Source organism: Dipteris shenzhenensis, chromosome 13 (genome assembly GCF_047967505.1).
Source record: "Dipteris shenzhenensis isolate YYH24624 ecotype China chromosome 13, Dip_SZ_1.0, whole genome shotgun sequence".
NCBI classification, from domain to species: domain Eukaryota; kingdom Viridiplantae; phylum Streptophyta; class Polypodiopsida; order Gleicheniales; family Dipteridaceae; genus Dipteris; species Dipteris shenzhenensis.
The window spans coordinates 54,399,692-54,417,610 of record NC_141608.1 but is presented as its reverse complement, the minus strand read 5'-3'; the positions used below and the strand labels follow the sequence as shown (position 1 = coordinate 54,417,610).

The window sequence follows — 17,919 nt, the reverse complement described above, 5'->3', positions numbered from 1 at the left end:
AACCATTGTTCATGAAACAAAACGATCTTGCAGTTCCCAAATTGAAGAACTATTACAATAAATTGCATGCACAAACCGTGGACAGGCGCCTTAGCAACTTCATGAACACCATCAGTAACAGACCGTTTGCTACACGGAGGAGTCGGAAGGCAGTTGATTGCATCATGACAAATTTTTGCTAGTCCTGTGACGTAAACAAAGTAAACGATTACAACGAAAGTGCGACGCAGGAACTATTCGAATGCAAAAAAAGAGAATTACAACGAAGGAGCAATGCACGAAACTATTCCAAAAAGAACGAAAATGAAGTAACGAAATCCACTTGCAAACCTTTAGCAAATGCTCCACTGTCTGTATCCATAAAGTCAGTGGATGCTTCCATAGTACCAACTCTCATGACGCTGAGGAAAGACAGAGACGTACCTGCATCTGCGGCTAACTCATGGCACATGCAACTGGAGATGAACCTCTAGTTCTCCCGCATGAATGACTTCCACCTCACATCAAATTGAGGCTCTTTCATGTAGATAACCCCCCTCCATCAACATTCCCCGATCCTCCTTCAACCTCTTCCTGGACTCCCCTCAACATACAACCCGTAGGATGAGATAGAATCTCTCTACAAGAACAAAGCTTGGAACTAAAGCAAGGTATCCGTGAGAGCATGCGAAGAAAAACGTTTCGCAGATTTGATACGAGCCGCCGAACAGAGCTGCTAGAGAGCCGAACAGAGCCGCCATATTTCTTCCTCCATTGAATGATAGAAGTAAGAAATTCTTGTTATTCAATGGAGGCTGACGAAAAACACAAGCAGCAGAACGAAATGCGAAAAAGGGCAGCCAAAGAAACGCGAAAACGGCAAACGATAAAGCAGCAAACCCATGCAAAGCCCTCCTAAATCAAGCGACCTAACCACGCAGGAAAGTCCAATGAACAGGTGCCACGTGTCACTCACTGGAGCTATCATTAGGAGAGTCACTTGTGGAGCAACCCCATGAAATTTCAGAAAATTTCCAAAATAAAGCAATTTTAGCTTTGCTCGTTTGAAGCCATTGCTGAGGCTACCCGAGGGCAGGCCAAAAATGAAATGAGGTCGTGATGTCTAGAGGTTATGGTGAAGGTTGCTGTGATTTAAACTTGTGGTATTAGGGAAAGGGTGTTTCCTACAAAAAGATTTCCAAAAAAGGTGAAATGTAATAAGTAGTAGAGATTGTGCATGAGTGGCCGCACAGGAAATTGAATCAAAGAATTAGAATTTTCAATGCTTTGGTTAAGGGAAGGGCGCAAGGAAAGCTAATTGATCGGGTTTTGGAAGTGGACGTGGAGGAATGAACCAACCGTTTTGGCAGCCGCCGTGAGTCCTCAAGGAAAGCCTCTGTTTAATATGAAGGCCCTTCGTTGACAATCTTGTTGAATAGGACGGCATGAGTTGGAGGCGTGATCTGCTTGCCTCATTACAGAGCACTGCAAGACACCCGCTGTCAGGCCACGGTTTGAGTCTTTGTCGTGCCGGCCAGTCTTGTCCAACGACCTCCACGTTTACCAACCCAAAAAAGCAGCATTTCGCACATCTGGCTAATCGGAAAATTGCCGGCTTCCCCGGCATTGAGTTCCCCTGGTCCCGTTTCTCAGGTTTGACGAGCTTGCTTTAGCTACAAATCTCGATATCGTGTCGATGGGTTTGAATCAGCTCTAGAGTAATAACACATTCCAGCACGGTTGTAAACCGAAGAGACTGTGTATAAATTCAAATTTCATTCTTTTTTCCTAAGATGTTTTGGAGACTTTCAAGGTTTGAGAAAGGCGGATGTTCCGTCTCAATAGCGGTTTGACCGTGTCCTACAGGGGTCCAAATCAGATACGGTGTTTCTACAAGCCAAGATATAAGTCGTGCTCGATTCGATTGTACTGTGAAGAAGAGATGCTTTCACGCCACAGGTACTCATTTGAGTCGAACGATCCATTTTTCCACATTATTCATTGTGCATGAAATCTCTAGCTTCAGGTCTTTCTTTTTTTCCCAGGTTTACCGGCTATGACCAGAAGGGATCTTTATGAGACTCTTAGTGTTAGCAAAAAGGCTACTCAATCTGAAATCAAGGCCGCCTACTACGCTGTAAGAAACCTTGACACTGATATGGATGTGTGTGCAATTTATTTATGGTTTACACCTGCCTTTCGGGTCTGACGGCGTCCATGGTAGCTAAGCTAAGCTCTCCTCTGTACCACAAGTTATGTTTTTTACTGGGTGTATGATTTTCTGGATTTCTGGATTTGTATGTGGAGTGCCACAGAAACTCAGTATGAAGACCCTTGTAGAAATGGATGCTGAGGTATGTGTCGGTGTGTGGATTTGTATGTGTGAGAGCATATTTTATACTAAGGTTTACACCGGGTGCTGATGACGTCAGTGGGGAGGTCATAGTAGCTAGTCTCTCCTGCTATGCGTGATGGAGTTTGTGGTTTTCAAAGCTTATGAATCTCTATCATGAAATTGAAACTGCACTATGTTGTGTTTATAGACGATGAGTTTGGGCATGTTACTGGATTCATCTAGATGTATAGTGTATTTGGAGCACTAGCTGTGCATGTCTGAGTTTTGAGATTATCAGCTTAGCACTCAGCAAGGGCCCACAGTGGCTACTTGCTTGATTCTACTTTGTCTCGTAAGGCTCACGAGGCCTTCCAAAGACGTTAATAGAACTTTCTTTCTTATTCTCTCCACATGTGCACATGCACACACAGATATTGTATATGAGTCGCGAGTCCTTAGTCATGTCGTTTATTGCCTTTAATGAACATGATTGAGAGGCTCTCTGCATCTATCGTGCAGCTGGCCAAGGAGCATCATCCAGATTTGAGTAAGAATATCTCTGATGCAGGGAAAACGTTTCAGGAGATACAATATGCTTATGAGGTGAGTCTTGCAAATATATTTTGGCTACGAAGGTCATTAATTTGTGTGCTTGATGCTGAAGAATGCTATCTTGTATGAGCGCAGGTGCTTAAAGATGATGAGAAGCGTGCTTTGTATGATAAGGTCTGTATGCTTTTATCCTTGTCCTTGGAAGTGTCTGCTTGATTCACTCCCCCCTGACTCTGTCTGTGTGAACATTGTGTGTGCATACACAAGTACTTCCCATCTATCTGTAGATCTAGGCACCTATGAAGTTAAATTCAAGGCAAGTATTATTCTTTTGGTAGGCTTCCCAGTGCATCTACTGGTATCAGGTCTGGATATGTTCCAGTCTCTCACAGTGCTCTGCTGTTCAGGTAGGGCCAGAGGCATTTGAGGGCGTAGATTCTGGTGCTCAGGCTGGATTTAGGGACAGTGATGGTGGTTTTGGAGAGTCTGATGATGGCATGCAGACGGTGCAGGAGGTGAGCACTTAAAAGTGACTCAAAGAGCCATGCTGATTCTGTTTCGTATCCTTGACTGAGATGATGTTCTGATTTTATTGAAAATTTGTGGTGACATGTCAGATGATGGGCCAAACAAAATTTCTGTGGTTATGGCTCTGCAGCTAGAATGGTTTGCTGAATGTAACATCACATGTTCTTGTAACTTGGGCAAGGTCATCCACTCAAGCGATATGAAAATGTGTTTCCCCTTCGGTGTGTATCACCCACTGATCTTCTATTGGTACTGCCATCTTTCGTTTGTCAACTGGTCCTTCCAACAAGGTGGTACTGGACTGGTCCTGAGATCCCATGACTGAGCAACATACTCCATCCTCCACTACATAGTTTGAATCTGTGCACCTCTGTTTGATGTTTGCCATGAACATTGTCACCCTAGGTCTGCATACTTTGTCTCAGTGGGACATAGCGCGTCACTAAGAAGAGTTCCTCAGTTACCACATTGGCAAATGCCATGTCTGACTGGTGCCCCTTCTTTGCTTAGTCAGCCTTCTTCTTTCTGCAATCTTTAGCAAAGTGTCCAGACATGTGCACTTCTTCTGGTTCTTCTTGTTTTCACCATCAGGAACATCCCCCCTGTCATTCATTTTGTTCATTATTTCCACTCTTGCAAAACTTTCCAAGTGTGCATGTTTAATAAATTATGGCATTAAGATTTTCATATTTATATACAAACAAGATTTTCAGACAGTTCGATAAGATTCTTGTTTATATTAAAATTTCCAGAGTAAAAATATGAAGTGTATTGAAGGCTCGTTTTTTATGAGAAGGTTTACAGAATTGCCTTGCAAGTTACTGTGCAACAGAGGGAAGTTTATATTCTGTGTGTCATGTGGAGAAGGCTGTGGACAATAGGGCTATGTGTTGGTGGGGTGGCTCTGTACACTTTGAATGTAGCAAGCGTGGAGTGTTGGAATAGGAGGTCCATTGTTCCACGTGTAGACCCGGGGGATCTGGGAACCAGTGGCAGATCCAGGAGCCAGTCCAAGATCTGAGGGATCTGGGGGATCCCGATCCGGATCCAGGTACCAATTAGAACAGGCTGGTAGTTGCAGTTTCGCAGACCTGCAGGTTGGTCGTACAACAGTCTGTCAGTCACAGATTGTGTTGGCTAGTCAGTGGAAGGGCTTGGCTTTCCAGACCTATAGAAGGCCCCTTCCAGGGGGCAGTTCAATAGTTCAGTTTGGAGGCACCCATTGTGGAGCTTCATCTGGTGCATACCTACAGCCAGTAGGAGAGCACGCGTGCAGGAGGGTGCTGTCTAGGAAACTTGCACTACATATGTTCACTGAAGCTCACCAAGGAGCACACAACCTGAGAAGTTCACAGGCATAGGTAGGAGCAGTACATGTGCTCATCATAGAGATTCCAAGGCAGCGGATTGCTGCAGGGTTTGGGGTTTCTGTGGGAGCTGGAGTGTTTAGCTCAGTTTTGTGTAATATACTCTTGATATATTTTGGACGGTTCTGTTGTTGTCTGTTACTCCAGTTTGGTGCTTGTGAGTTTCTCTTGTGGACACAGAAAGTCTTGAGTTGGATTCAGCATTGCCCCCTTCTGTGTGCTCAAGATTCTTCTGTTGCGTATGCCATATCTATGCCTATTTCTGCTGTGTGGAGAAACTATCTAGGTGTCTGGGCTTTCCTTTTTCTACAATACTAAGGAGACGTAATGGAGAAACTATCTAGGTGTCTGGGCTTTCCTTTTTCTACAATACTAAGGAGACGTAATGGATTGCAGCTTTTCCAAATGCTGAGGAACCGTGGAGGTGGAAAGGATGGAATCATAGAACATGTTAAGGTTAGTGATTTTCAGTAACATATGGGCTAATTCATTGTTTCAGGTTAACCCAATCAGGCATGCCACCTGAGTACATCTCTGCAATATAAATGTTCCGTTTCTTTTGCAGATCAGTCTGCAACTCTCTTTTGGAGAGGGAGTTCATGGGTGCTCAAAAAATGTTTCATTTTGGACAACCGCACAGTGTGATACTTGCAGTATGTATAGGTCCTAATATTGTAACTTATTGTACTTCATCCTGCTTTATTGCTGATAATATAGAGTTTATTTACAGTAATGACTGTTTTGTCCATCGTTCGCTTTTTATGCAGAGGGAAGTGGTATGCCACCAGTAATCAAGCCTCAAGTTTGTAAAGCTTGCCATAGATCTGGCGAGGTGGGTTGTGTGTGTTTTGTAGTGCTTTGGGATGAAGCAGTCAAGATTGGATTATTCTTATGTTTTGTGCATCATGGTCGATCTGTTGTAGACTCTCACAAGTCAACCAGGATTCGGATTCCCGTCAATATGCATGTATTGTGGTGGTTCGGGTGAGGTGGTGAAGGTAAGAATTGCCATCGCAAAGCATATTCCTCTTTGATATTCGTGAAAGTCTGTTTTTTTAATGGCACGTCTGATCTTTTAGGAGAAATGTCGAAAATGCAATGGAAAGGGTTCTGTAAGGGTCAAGAAGACTGTGATGGTCGATATTCCTGCGGGTATCTGTTTCTGGTGCTTGTATCTCCCTTTTTGAATATAACTTTTTACATTTGTCATTAGGTGCTTCGCATTTGATGCTTCAATATTTATATGGGAATTATTTTGTAGGAGTTGATACGGGGACTACCGTGAGAGTGCCTAGACAGGGTGGCTGGATATCTCAGTCTAGCCAACAGGGTGACGTTTTTGTCAATCTAAAGGTTATTATCTAATTTTTCCCACTGTTAGATTTGGGTATTGTAGTGTCCTTCATGTGGCCATTTATTCTTCAGCAGAAGTTTTGAGGGAAATTGGATCCACCACCAAGGAAGAAAGAATGTGCATGTAGGTTACGCCGTTGGATTGCAGGTTTCAAAGGATGCAGTGTTAAGGAGGGAGGGGGCCAATATCCATGTTGATGCAGTTATTAGTTTCACAACGGTAATCTCTGTCAAGGGTTTAATTTTTAAAGCTTTTTTGGGAATTTGGAATTAATGATGTGTATTGATAACAATTTCTTGTCAGGCTATTCTTGGAGGGAATGTGCAAGTTCCTACCTTGACTGGGGATGCTATAGTTAAGGTAAGGACATTTGAGAAGCTATTTTCTCAGCTGATATAGCATTGAAGGCTATGATCATAATGAGAAAAGTTGCTTTAATGGAATTTTCTGATATCATGCTATAGAAACTATGATTTTTCTTGTGAAGAATCTATGGCATTTTCTCTAGAGCTTTGCTCAGGGAGTTCTTTCATACTTAATAGAAGTCTGTTTTTGGAAAAAAAAAACTATGATTTTTTGTTGTGAAGAATCTATGGCTTGCGATTTAAATGGTAGTTTGGTAACCTTGAAACTAATGATCGATGTTATTCTGTATCAAATGGTTGGCCCTTGAATTTACATCATCCTTAAATTTTCAGGGCAGTTTTACACGTACTTGTCTTATTTACAGGTGCATCCAGGGACACAGCTTGGGCACAGGGATGTACTGAGAGGCAAAGGTATGAGAATATTCTCTTTGGTCGAAATCTGTCCATGATTATTAATAGTGGTGAAGTCTTCACATTACAACAGTTGCTCTTACCTCTGTCCCTCTCTCTTGAGTTACCACTGCCATTCTGCACTGCTCTCTGTCCCTCTATCCCCCACCATTCTCCTAATCACTACCCTCCCACTGAAGTTGCCTTTGCCACTCAGCTTCAGCACAAGTTTGTACTGGGAGGCAAATGCATGTGCATTGTGAATTTCTTTTTTGATGGAAACTGAAACCGGCCTTCAATAAAATCAAAGAGCAGTAAACTAACAAGTAACCAGTCAACACTTTAACATGAACAATTCAGCAAAAGTATTACCAGCAGACTGGGAGCTAGAGTGCCCCTGCACCAAGACAAAAGACACAAATTGGCCCCAAACCTTGGTGCCCTTTTCGGTATTTCTTTAATTAAGTGAGAGGCCCTGGAATCCAGGCTACATAAACTGCCAGTGTTTACTGTGTTGTGATGCCAGTGTTTACTGTGTTGTAAACTGCCAGTGTTTACTGTGTTCTCTTATGGGAATCAAGTTGATGTATCAGGATATGTGCGACCCATACGGTGAGAGACTATTGGTCATGGCAGTCCTGGACAGTGGAGAAAGTTCCTGTATGCTTTCTTTCTTTGATTTGAGCAGATGAATGACTAGTTGGGCACTAGTGACAGTTGTGGGGAACTGAGTGGTTGAGTGGGGTGCTAGTAACAGTTCCGGGCTGTGTGCAAGCTTCCTGGACTAGGGATGGAGACCTATTGCCAGGTTTAGTGAGAGCGGTGTACAGTAAGGGCTATGCAGGGTATGTGGATGCCCACTGGGATGTGGAATGCCCCAGTTGTAAGAAGGGCCCTAGACCTCTAACTGAGAGGTCTAGGGAATCAAGTTGATGTATCATGATATGTGCGACCCATAGGGTGAGAGACTATTGGTTATGGCAGTCCTGGACAGTAGAGAAAGCTCCTGTATGTTTTCTTTCTCTACTTTGAGCAGATGGATGACTAGTTGGGCACTAGTGACAACTGTGGGGAACTGAGTGGCTGAGTGGGCTGCTAGTAACAGTTCGGGCTGTGTGACCTATTGCCAGGTTTAGTGAGAGCGGTGAACAGGAAGGGCTATGCAGGGTATGTGGATGCCCACTGGGATATAGAATGCCCCAGTTGTAAGAAGGAATGCATACTTTATGTAGCCTGGATTCCAGGGCCTCTCACTTAATTAAAGAAATACCGAAAGGGGCACCAAAGTTTGGGGCCAATCTGTGTCTTTGTCTTGGTGCAGGGGCACTCTAGCTCCCAGTCTGCTGGTAATACTTTTGCTGAATTGTTAATGTAAACTCTCCTTTTGGATTTATTTGCATGGAGGGATTTTAGTAGACAAATGGAGGGAGAAGTTTGGTGCTGACCCGTCATACGGTGTAACATGCTACTGAGTCTATCCTGCATTGCCTTTGGGAATTTAGACATGCCAGAATCATTTGGACAGGGATAGCTGGGCTGATGGGCAGGTTCATCACCTCCACTTTGCTTATTACTGAGGGTACAGTAGCTTGGCTGTCTTGTTTGGACCTCAGGTCTTTTATGAAAGCCATGCTTCATTAGGGTCTTTCATGTTGCAGTCTCTTGTCAGAGTCTTCCTCTGGCATGGTTGGCACTTTCAGCCATAGACTTTACATTTTTAGGTTTTACATGGTCTTTTGATTTCATGAGTTATTTCATTCTTTGCATGATGTGGATTTAGCTTGGGTGAAACTTGGTGTTTTCTCTTATACGTGGTAGAAGTCTATTTCTTGAAAAAACCACCTACCCTTATTTCGATTGAGCCAGTACTAGTTGGGTGTCATATGGCAGGAGGCTCTAGAATCCACTGGCCATGAATCAAGGAACTGTGACCTCTTCTGTGTAGAGAAGGAGGTAGGGACAGATTTGGAGAAAGGGGAATAGAGGAGCAGAAGTGGGAGAGGAAAGAGAGGGGGGAAGAGGGAGAGGAAGGGTAGGAGAGAGAGAATGAGGTAGGAAGAGAGGGAGAGATTGAGAGGGAGTAGGAAAGAGGGAGAGAGAGAGTGAGTGAGCGTAGGCAGGAAGGAGGAAGGGAGAGTAGATAGGATTAGATGTCACATCAAAAAGTCCCTTACAATCCTTTTGGGTTGACTTATATAGTCCCCCACAGTTCCCACATTTCCCCTACTATTCTCCCATCTATTTCCCCCTTAAAATCCTTCTTTTTCCCACCTTCATTACAGCCATCCCTTCCCAAAGAATTTTGCCCTCAAAATTTCCAAGAGGGTGCCCTGGATGAGAAGGATACAACAGAAACTGATCAGCTTTGTAAATTGTAGGAGATAGGGGTAGTCCTGCACAATGCTCTCAGGTTGCCAAGAATTCTCATCTTCCGTTAAACCTTTCCATTTGATGAGGTATTCTGTGTAGGCTTTGTTCCTGAGTACATGATCTCTGAAGCCCTTGATTTGCTCCGGCACATAGATTATGTGGCCCTCTTCATCCATAGGAGGCAGCTCAGGAAGAACCTGGACATGCTGTCCGACATGTGGTTTCAGCAAGGATACATGGAAAACATTATGGATCTTAGAGGTACTGGGTAGTTCCAACTCATATGCTACCTACCCAACTTTGCGGATGATTTTGTAGGGGCCATAATACCTGTGGGCAAGCTTTGTGTTGGTATTACCTTTCAGCGAGGAATATCGATTCTTATGGAGACGTAAATGCACATAATCCCCTTCTTCAAAAGATAAGTACCTCCTTTGTTCATCCGCATACTTCTTCTGCTTGGCTTGGGCATCCTGCATATTCCTCTTAGCCAACTGCAGAAGGGCATTCATACTCTCCAAATCATTCCTTGCTTGCTGATTTTTCACAGCCAAGTCTGCAACCCTGGAAGGCATTCCCACTTTGCATCCATACATAGCCTCGAATGGACTCATGCCAATAGAGAGGTGTTTGGTGCTCTTGTAGCAAAATTCAGCCAATGCTAACCATTTGTCCCAAGACTTCTGCGTGTCATGACAGTAATGCCTTAGATACTCCTCCACCCACTTGTTCACCCTCTCTGATTGACCATCCGTCTGTGGATGATAAGCAGTACTAGGCGCAAGGGAAATACCAACTGCAGTGAATAACTCCTGCCAAAAGTGACCCATAAATTTAGCATCCCTGTCACTGACAATCTCCTGAGGAAAACCATGGTGCTTGAACACATACTCAATGAATTGCCAGGCAACCTGTGAAGCGGAGTACCGAGTTTTAGTCGGTATGAAATGGGCCTGCTTAGTCATCCTGTCAACCACCACAAATATGCTATCCCAACCCTTATCTGTAGAAGGCAAGCCTGTAATGAAGTCCATGGCAATGTGAGTCCATTTGCCTTCAGGAATGGGTAGCGGTTGCAGAAGGCCTGCGGGTAACCGGCTGTCCACTTTATTTTGTTGGCAGGGCAAACATTCACTGACAAACTTAACCACATCTCGCCACAAACCATCCCAAATAAAGCTCTCCTTGACTTTTTCATATGTTTTTGTGATACCCGTATGCCCTGACATAGGGGATGAGTGCATTTCCTGTAATACCATCAACCTGTACTTGGAGTCTGGCACAAGATAAATTCTGTCCCTGCACCATAACAGTCCGTTGCGGAGCTGAAATCGAACATGTCCTTGGCTGGACGGACTCTGTAACTCCACAAAAATAGGAGCTGCATCAGAATTTTGCATGTATTCCTCCTGAATCCCAAGTATCCACTCCTGATGAAGCGTGGAAATGGCAGACAGTTTGCATGACCACATCCTAGACAAGGCATCAGCAACCACATTCTCTTTCCCCTTTCTATATTCAATGTCAAAATCATAGGACTGAACTGCAGCCAGCCATCTCTTCTGCTTCATGGATAAATTAGGCTGCGTTAAGAAGTACTTGAGTGTCCTGTGATCCGTTTTGACCTTAATCTTGCTACCGTACAGGTAGTGGTGCCATTTTGCAAAAGCATGCAAGATTGCTAGCATCTCTTGATCATAAACATGATAATTCATTTCTCTGGCATTAAACTTCCTGCTCTCAAAAGCAATCACACCATGCTCTTGTTTTAGGACAGCCCCTAAACCTTTGCCACTGGCATCCGTCTCAATAATGAAAGACCGTGAGAAATCAGGGCACACCAATACAGGTGCATTGCTAAGGGCATTCTTGAGGTTATCAAAGCTGAGTTGTGCTACTTCTGACCATTGGAAGGCATCCTTTTTCAGCAAATCAGTGAGAGGGGCAGCCCTTTTGGCGAAGTGCCTAATGAATCTCCTGTAAAAAGAAGCAAGACCCAAGAAACCTCTGAGCTGCGTGGTATTTTGTGGCTGCGGCCACTCCTTAATGCATTTCACCTTAGCTGGGTCTACCCTGATTCCGTGCCTGCTTACAACATGACCAAGATATTCAACCTCCTCTGCCATAAATGTGCACTTGCTGGCCTTGGCATAAAGCTGATGCATTCTCAAGATTTCTAGCACTTGTCGGACATGGTCAATGTGTTCTTGTGCATCCTTACTATAAATGAGAATGTCATCGAAAAATACCAGCACACATTTGAAAAGAAGGTGGTGTAAGATCTTGTTCATGAGTGCCTGGAAGGTGGCTGGTGCATTAGTCAAACCAAAAGGCGTCACCTTGAACTCATATGATCCTCTTTCTGTACGAAAGGCAGTCTTATGCTCATCACCCTCTTTCATCCTGATCTGATGGTAACCTGACCTCAAATCAATCTTCGTGAAATACTGAGCACCCTTGAGTTCATCCAGCAGGTCATCAATCCTGGGAATAGGAAACCTGTTCTTAATGGTGGTCTTATTCAATTCTCTGTAATCAATGCACATACGAAAAGAGCCATCCTTCTTTTTCACCAGGAGTACTGGAGATGCAAATGGCGAGGTGCTATGAGCAATGAAGTTTTTCTCAAGCAAATCTCGCACCTGTGTTGCCACTTCTTCCCGTTCAACCTTAGAGAGCCGGTACGGGGCCTTGTTTATTGGTTTACTACCATGTTCCAGGACTATGGCATGATCAACATCTCTTTTTTGGGGCAACTGAGATGGCATATCAGCAAACACATCCCCAAATTCTAAGAGCAATTTCTGCATTTCACAATTATCCACATGGGGAATACCACCCTCCTGAGGTACAAAGACATTCAATGCATAAATGGCACTTTCGTTCTTGAGCTCCCTAGCTAGCTGCCTTGCTGAAATGACTTGCAATTTCTGATTCACAATGCCCTGCAATGTAATAGTTCTACCTTTGTGGCAAAACTCAAGAGATAAAGCATTCAAATCTATACTGATTTTCCCCAGGGATTTCAGCCAATCACAACCCAGGACAGCATCTATGGGTCCCATATCCAATGCCAAAAGATCACCTGCAAACTCATAATGATCAGAAAACTTGATCCTGGCATCCTGGCAACAATGTCTGCTGATCATGTGCTGTCCATTCGCGATCTCCACTTTCAGACCATGGTCTATCTCTGTAGCAACTAATCCCAATCTTTGCAATGTTCTACAATTAATGAAACTGTGAGTGCTACCACTGTCTACCAATACATGGACAGATCTGCCATTAATCATTCCCTTCAACCTGATTGTGTCAGCACTTTTGGCACCCATCAAGGCATGTAGTGAGATGGTATACAGTGTAGGCTGGGCATCCCAATAAATCTGTTCATCATCCACAGGAACATTACCATTAGCATCACCTCTGACAGGAAAAGGCATTGTAGGTGGATGCTCCAACACAGAGAGTGTTGGCTTACGGCCTTTCCTGCTACATGTAGGCTGAATATCAATCTCATGCATCACATGAGTGGTTTGCTCAATAGCCCCACCCGGATCAAAAGGAAAAACAGTCCCCTTTGTGGCATCTGTGTCAAGAGACTCATCTACATCATGGACTCCTGTCAATTCCTCATGAGAGACATCATGGGGGTCTGCTACATCAGCCACTTCATCATCATCCAGATAATTCAATTATCATGCTGAGTTTGGCTGAGCTGACATTCTTCATTTTGCACACATCTCGGTGCTCAGGTGTCCATTTCTCTCCACACCTAAAGCATAAATTTGCCTTCTTTCTACTGTCCATTATGGCTCTGGAATGTTGTTTAACGTCTGGTTTGCCAAAACCAGCGCTGGGTTTGACACCTGTCTTTGCATCCATGGGCCTGTATGGCTTTGCATATGGCATCTTACTTCCAGAAACCGTTGGATATCGTGGGAAGGAAGCAGCTGCTGGTTTCTTATCAATCCAATCAGCAGAATTTGTCTTCCTGTCAGCATCATAAGCAGTACCATAGAAGCTATGTGACACATGCTTGTACTTGCCAGCATATTTTGGCTCAAACACCTCAGCAAGTTGGGCTGCTCGCTGAATGGTTAGAGGATTGTGAGCTCTCACATCAGCAGCTAAGAGGGATCTAAGCCTTGTATAAAACGCAGCAACTTCCCTTTCTTAGAAATATCTTGTACAAACAAAGAAAGTCTCCAAAAACGCTGCAAGTACTCCTGGACCGTACCTGTTTGTGACAGTGCATAGAATTCAGCAAGGTACTGTTCAAGGATCAGGGCCGAGACGAAGGTCGTGACCATAAGCTCCTTGAACTGTTTCCAGGTGGTAGGCTTCTGAGGTGACTCTCGCATGTAACGCCACCATGTATGTGCATAATCCTGCAAATGCATGCCATCAAAAATGATCCTCTCCTCATCATTCTTAGGGTAGAAGCGGAAATAATCTTCAAGCTTCGTGAGCCACTCCTCCAACTCATTGGGAGTGCGAGTGTCACCCTTAAACTTATGCACATAGATTTTATCTTTCACATCTTTGGCTGCGTTATTCCTATAGTGACTACCAGCATACTCATGCTTGAAGCTCACATACTGTGAAAAGGACATCTCATTACCTCAGGCAAAGCCCTATATGAACGTAAGGCATCTGAAAGCATATCATCCATGTTTGCATGCTGCCCACTTCCAGCATCATGCTGGTTAGGAGAACCACTCCCCTGATGCATAAAGTGCGTCTGACTGAAAGCATTACCTCCCTGATACGCAGGCTGAGTCTGACTGAATGTATTAACAGGAGGTGTCATTGAAGCATGCAATCCCTGCTGAGTCTGCCTGCCATAAACATCTCGGTGGGTGGGTGGCATAGAAAAAGGTTGAGAAGAGGACTGGCCCCTCTCCCAACTGCCCTGAAACCCAACACCCAATCCAGGCATGCTCGCCGTTGGCAAAAATGTGCCAATGGGCCGGCCCAAAATGGACGACTCAGCCAATGAAATCTGCGAGCCAAATGGAGGCTTGGAATCAATAAGAGAAGTGCTCGGCGGCACGGGCAAGGCATCACCAAAATCAACATAATCCCCATGCTGGGGTGCATGCATAGAACCAACATCATAAGTGCGACGGCCATTAGCCATAAATCCCCTGTGTGGGTCAGGAAAATCACCCTGGCTATCCGACTGATCCTCGTGCTGGGGTGCGGGCTGCTTACCCTTATCGTGCATACTGATGGTGGTAGTGATCTGTTGCCCAAGGTTCTTACCCATCTGGGTGATAGCTGTATCGTGCATAGTCATAGCAGTGGTGAGCTGCTACCCCAACTACTGACCCATCTGCTGAAAAGCCCCCTGAAGCATCGAGGCCAATGCATCTAGAAACTGTGTGTCGGTAGGCATAGCAGAAACTGCCTGTGAAGGAGATGCACCCTCTGGGACTGGCATCTGCTCCTGCTGAGCAACATCGTCACCGTGCTGAGATGACTCATCCGACCGGGGTGCACGTTTGGGTGCCATGAGTGACACGAGGAAAATGTGCCCAGTGTCGAAGGCTCGATGTAGAGGCTCGAGAGGTGTCAGTAAAGAGGCTCAAATGCAGTCGTTGAAGAGGTTCAAAGAAAGCTCGGTGAAGAGGCTGGAATCTGAGTTTTTGCCCTTCTTCACCTCCCGCCCCCTTCCCAAGGGGGTCCCTTTGTCACCTAAGACTGTTAGGACAGCACTAACCTAAGACCCCTATGATAGCTAGTACAAGGACTTAGTCTAACCCAATCTAACCTACTAACTAAACCCTAGTTAGGTTAACCTAACCCACTAACTGAACCCAAACAAACCTACCAACCCAAACTAACCTAGCTAACTAACCTTGACCAACTAATCTGACTAACCCGAGTCACACTAACCTGATAACTGCAAGAAGCGACAGTATGGCAGCGACGGGTAGCGATGGGTAGCGACGGTGGACGACGGCACAGCACAACGGGGGACGGGTGTCATGGCAGCACAGCAAGGGCGTGGCGAAGAAGATGGATGGGTAGGGGTTGGCAGTCCACGCATAAAACAATCCAAGCAGAGCCCAATAGAGGAGAGCGGCCCCGAAATGGTCAAAAGCTACTGGTAGCTCGGAGATCACGTTGATGGCGCACAGCAGAGCAAGGTCTGGTCGCATGGTCTGATGGGACGGGCAGCTCAAGGGCGTGGCGACGGGCAGCTCGAGGGCAAGACTGCCGTCGATGACAGAGGTGTAGAGCTCCGGATTAGTTGTGGTAGAATCGTGGATCTGCTGTTTGCTCGTGGTCATCAGGCAAGTTGCTGTTTGCTTCTGGTCGGAGGGCTCTTGTTAGTTGTTTGCTCGTGGATTTGCTCTTTGCTCGTGGGCTGCTCTAGAGCGCTGTCTTTCCAAATTGAAGCCTCTGACGCAGGCAACCTTAGTCAACTCTGAACTCTTGACTCCTGCATCTGTACTTCGCTAGACCATAGTTGTTCTCTCTGGCCAGATTCACCGCTCTGCGGTTCGCGTAGGAGCTGAAGTGAAAGGTGAAAGGGGAAGCAAAGGTGCCAGAGTCGAAGCTCTGATACCAATGTAGAGAAGGGGGTAGGGACAGATTTGGAGAAAGGGGAATAGAGGAGCAGAAGTGGGAGAGGAAAGAGAGGGGGGAAGAGGGAGAGGAAGGGTAGGAGAGAGAGAATGAGGTAGGAAGAGAGGGAGAGATTGAGAGGGAGTAGGAAAGAGGGAGAGAGAGAGTCAGTGAGCGTAGGCAGGAAGGAGGAAGGGAGAGTAGATAGGATTAGATGTCACATCAAAAAGTCCCTTACAATCCTTTTGGGTTGACTTATATAGTCCCCCACAGTTCCCACATTTCCCCTACTGTTCTCCCATCTATTTCCCCCTTAAAATCCTTCTTTTTCCCACCTTCATTACATTCTGTTTTTCAGAAGAAGAAGAGCATTCAGGCATATCCTTTCCATGTCCCAAAGGCCTAGTTTGTGCAATGACATCATTGTCATCTTTATGAGATGATCTATCAATCTGTTCACTTTCATAATCTCTGGCATAAGTCTGTGACTTGTCTGCCTCTGCCTTCACCTTCATTTGTAATGTATACACCCTGCACTCTATATGGGAGCAAGGACACGAGCGTTTTCATAGGGGAGCTGAGCATTGTGAGCACTTCTGTAGGTCTGGCCTTTTTACTTTTTCATGGATCAAGATACTCTGGAATTTTATTAGGAATTGAACTGGGAATCCCGTGAAGCAGCCATACAAGGCTGGTTCTCACAGCACCCTTGTATCTGTTTTTTTTCAAGCATGATCTTATCCTTGAAAAAAGAAAGAGAAAAAATATTATAGCAATCCAATATTGTTAGTCTGCTACGTCTTTTTTGTTACCAGAGTTTTGAGGCTCCACCGGTTTTCTTATGTTTTAGTTTGGTTTTTGTCATTTACCAGAGAGTTTTGAGGTTTCACCTGTCTTGTCATGTTCATGTTCTTTTCGTTATGCTTTGTAAGACATAACCATACGAATGCACCAAGACCGATGGGAGACTCTAGCCTCCAGCAGTCTTTCTAGGTTTTGGGCAGTTTTTATCATTTTTTGGAAGACGTAATCATAACAATACAACCACCTAATGATATGATGCAGGGATAAAAATGCTACATTCCCCTCAGTATGGAGACCAATACATTCATTTTCATGTTAGAATTCCAACGTAAGTATGTTGGAAACTTATACCAATTCGAGCTAAAGGTGTCTTTCCAGTTTCTCTTTGTGCTTAGAATTCAGTTCAATTTGTGTTTATCAGGAGTCTAAATTAGTTTGGTTGATACACCAGGACCTTAAGCCAGCAGCAGCGTGCCATTATCGAGGAATATGTCAAGGAAGAGATTGACAGCACCGGTGAAGAATGTGTAACAGCTTCAACAGGGAGCCTATGAAGTCTTAGTTGGAGAAAATATCAGATGATGGGAAAGCATCAATTCGGACAGGAACATACCTTGATAACAAGGTCATGCAGCATACATACTTATACAGTCAGGAACATACCCTGACAAGGTTACATGACAAGATTGGACTGATGCAATTGATATTCTTTAAACAAGATATACAAATGTTCTGGAAAATTTGGTCAGATCTCATGTTCTGTGACAAAGAAATTAAATTCGTATAATTTCTAATTTTCCAGAAGACTGGTGCTATTGTTTATCAACTCTACTGAAGTATAATGGAGGCATGTATGCCTATCTTGAAATAGCATAATCATATGCTTGGAATTTTGATTCATTTTACTCCGATTCTAATATCAACTTCCAGGGAGTATGCATGATCGGGACTTCGCTAGATGGTTCATTTTAATTTGTAATGCTTGGAGAGGAACATTACAGTTTGACTTGAGTCAATTGATTGTCTCGTAACCCGTTCTTGTTTTCCCGTCTAGAGATCTAACTGCAATCACACGAGTACCCTGACGTGAGAACAAGAACGAGTAACGAGACAATCAATTCACTCTGGTTTTACACACACACACACCCCCTTTTTTTTGGGGTGACGTCTATCTGTATTTATGTAACAGAAACCAGTCCTCACAAAGGGAATATGCAGCTACAGCATCAAAAGACATTGTATGACAAGATTGCAGGGTAATCCATATCATGGGCACATAGACAGTTGAAGAACAATTGC

General features: G+C 44.5%; 1 protein-coding gene across 2 annotated transcripts; it reads left to right on the top strand.

Annotated features, from left to right (window-relative positions):
* The first annotated feature begins 1,051 nt into the window (after positions 1 to 1,051).
* On the top strand, positions 1,052 to 17,520 carry LOC147895592 (chaperone protein dnaJ GFA2, mitochondrial-like). Of its 2 annotated transcripts, XM_087383697.1 has the most exons (17): positions 1,052 to 1,632; positions 1,846 to 1,938; positions 2,025 to 2,116; positions 2,834 to 2,917; positions 3,002 to 3,040; positions 3,274 to 3,381; positions 5,158 to 5,217; positions 5,327 to 5,414; positions 5,529 to 5,593; positions 5,685 to 5,759; positions 5,841 to 5,913; positions 6,023 to 6,114; positions 6,263 to 6,334; positions 6,419 to 6,475; positions 6,846 to 6,894; positions 16,882 to 16,948; positions 17,072 to 17,520. In XM_087383697.1, the coding sequence occupies exons 1-17, from the start codon at positions 1,425 to 1,427 to the stop codon at positions 17,172 to 17,174; spliced, it is 1,425 nt and encodes a 474-aa protein (XP_087239823.1). In that variant the 5' UTR covers positions 1,052 to 1,424; the 3' UTR covers positions 17,175 to 17,520. The 2 variants fall into 2 exon arrangements, with proteins under 2 accessions (XP_087239823.1, XP_087239824.1); XM_087383698.1 differs by lacking the exon at positions 16,882 to 16,948 and having other exon boundaries at positions 17,072 to 17,142.
* Positions 17,521 to 17,919: the final 399 nt, after the last annotated feature.

Excerpts from the sequence above, each read along its gene's own strand:
- LOC147895592 (XM_087383697.1), top strand. The coding sequence starts at position 1,425 with ATGAGTTGGAGGCGTGATCTGCTTGCCTCATTACAGAGCACTGCAAGA. Across the intron at positions 2,918-3,001 it reads AGATACAATATGCTTATGAG|GTGCTTAAAGATGATGAGAA; the intron begins GTGAGTCTTGCA and ends GTATGAGCGCAG. Across the intron at positions 16,949-17,071 it reads TTTCATGTTAGAATTCCAAC|GACCTTAAGCCAGCAGCAGC; the intron begins GTAAGTATGTTG and ends TTGATACACCAG.